The following is a 2,403-nucleotide window of genomic DNA, read 5'->3' as shown; positions in this document are numbered from 1 at the left end:
ATCATTGAATGTGAGTGTTTTGTGTTGTGTGTGTGTGTGTGTGTGTGTGTGTGTGTGTGTGTGTGTGCATGTGCACATGTGTGCATTTGTTAACAACTTACAGGAAAATGGAAACTGTTTAGTTAAAAGAAGTTTAACATTTTGTTTTAAGGATATTAATTTTTGCTAAATATCTCATGAATTAAATGCTGCAGCTTCCTGCATTATATGTGGCTTCCTCATAAAAAGAAAGAATATTAATAATTAAGGAACTTGTACAAGTAAATAGCTATAGTAATTAGAGAAAATAAAAGAGTTAGGTAGTTGACTAACAATATGGACATTAAAGTAAAATTTTGCTGTATTTTGGCAGCTTTGAAATAAGCAATAAGGTAAGACTAACTACATAATTAAAAGAAATGGCTACAAATTTAGAAAGGACCACACTAACTGAACTATAATTCTTTTAGAAAATATTTTAAGGATCATATTATTCAAGCCAAAATTCTATGCCTTATTGTCCACTTATCATAGAATGATGGATCCCCTACCTATCTACCACATAGTATAGATGGTGCACAGTATTCAACCAACGTGGGCCTGAAGAATACTTTCACAGCTGTTCTTCCCCAACTTCTTTTCAAATGAGGGGATTCAAAACATAGGGTCATCCTGCCACTTCACTGCAATGTAATGCCTTTGAATATAGTAGCTACAGTAAGAAGTAAAAAAAATAATAATTTGAATCCTTATGGGTGTTTATCTATCTATTATAGAAGTGGTAAGTGTGACAATTTGATGGAATAGTAACAGGGAAGTTCTAAGTGCTGGAGTGTGAAGGCAGGATGTATTTTCCAAGGACTCTCCTCAAGGCTCCCATGACCTCCTTATTTCTTAGGCTGTAGATGAGGGGATTCAAGGCTGGGGTGACAACTGTGTAGAAAAAGGAGAAGATGTTGTCCTGTTTGGGATTATGGAAGGAAATGGGAAGGACATATATAAACGAGGCTGGGCCATAGTATATGGTAACCACAGTCAGGTGGGAGGAGCAGGTGAGAAGGGCTTTTTTCCTCCCCTCCTTGGAGGGCATGCGGAGCACAGTGCACAGGATTAGCATGTAGGAGACCAGAATGGCAGCAAGTGGAGCGATCAGGAACATCACACCTATCAAATAAACCATGAGCTCAAATCTAGAGGTGTCTGCACAGGCCAACTTGAGCAGAGGTGGGATCTCACAGAACAGATGTTTTACCAGCCGGGATTTGCAGAAGGGATAGTGCATAGTGTAACTGGTATATATGATGGCACTCAGAGATGCCACAATCCATGTTGTCATCACCATGAACCAAAGGACTCTTGGATTCATGATAGTTGTATAGTTTAGAGGATGACAAATGGCCACATACCTGTCATAAGCCATAAAAGCAACGAGGATATCCTCAGCCGAACCCAGCATCAGTTCAAGCAACATCTGAAGGGCACAGCCTCCAAAGGAGATGGTGTTATCTCCACGCAGAAAATCCATGATGGCTTTGGGGGCTATAACTGATGTGAGGAGAAGGTCAAGAAGAGAAAGCTGTCTAAGCAGGAGGTACATGGGCACGTGGAGCTTCACATCCATTGTGATGAGCAGGAGCAGCAGCCCATTGCTGGTCAGGGCCAGCACATACAGCACTGTGATTGTGGCACAGAGCAGTTCAGGGAACCTGCTGTCATTCAGAATGCCCTCCAAGATGAATCCACTTCCCAAAGTGGAATTCCAGACCTCCATTCTGTGTGTCTAGAATCAGATGTCTAGTGGAAGTCTTTCTAAGGGTTTTCAGTCAATATTTGAATAGACTTAGTCCAACTAGAGGATCCAACAGCAATCTTGTGAATATCTATTCATCCCCTATGATCCCCTTGTGCTTTCTGATTTCCTGAATGTTTTCAGTGAATTATAATGATTTTTTAGTTAAACAGAGTACAGACATATTGATTATTGTTTGCCATGAAGTGTATCATATACAAAGCATCAAGTAGAATACACTCATGCATACTAGTTAAAGAGAAAGAAAACATCCCTCAATTTATAAACATAGCATTGGTGTAAAATCTAGGAGTTTCCCATCCTTTCAATCTGCTTGGAGGTACAGTTTATTTAAAATGTTTCTTTCATGAGAAACTCTTTGCCATTCTTCCTTGACCTGATGTCTGCCTTTGCTTTCCGGTCTCCAATCTCTAGGACTATGTCACTTGATCTCTAGTAGTCTTTAATAATACTCCTCTCTTGATGGTGGCATTGTTGTTCTGCTGGAGAAGACATAATTCTGAGCAAATACAAAAGGATGGGTGAGATTACTTTAAGTAATAAATTAGTAGAAAGAATATAAAAATATTTAACTTTTCAAAGTAGTGTTAAAATATTTATTCAGTTGAAGCAAA

The 2,403-nt window shown here is 39.0% G+C and overlaps 1 protein-coding gene across 1 annotated transcript; it reads right to left on the bottom strand.

Annotated features, from left to right (window-relative positions):
• Nucleotides 1-799: 799 nt before the first annotated feature.
• On the bottom strand, nt 800-1,750 carry LOC105995043 (olfactory receptor 2AG1-like). Its single transcript, XM_013028704.1, has one exon. It carries the CDS (start codon nt 1,748-1,750, stop codon nt 800-802), a length of 951 nt encoding a protein of 316 aa, XP_012884158.1.
• Nucleotides 1,751-2,403: the final 653 nt, after the last annotated feature.

This window comes from Dipodomys ordii, unplaced genomic scaffold (genome assembly GCF_000151885.1).
Source record: "Dipodomys ordii isolate 6190 unplaced genomic scaffold, Dord_2.0 Scaffold113, whole genome shotgun sequence".
NCBI classification, from domain to species: Eukaryota; Metazoa; Chordata; class Mammalia; order Rodentia; family Heteromyidae; genus Dipodomys; species Dipodomys ordii.
The sequence above is the reverse complement of the archived record's forward strand: the minus strand, read 5'-3'. Positions and strand labels throughout refer to the sequence as shown.

What these genes read in the sequence shown, in the direction of transcription:
- LOC105995043 (XM_013028704.1), bottom strand. Translation starts at nt 1,750, where the DNA reads ATGGAGGTCTGGAATTCCACTTTGGGAAGTGGATTCATCTTGGAGGGC.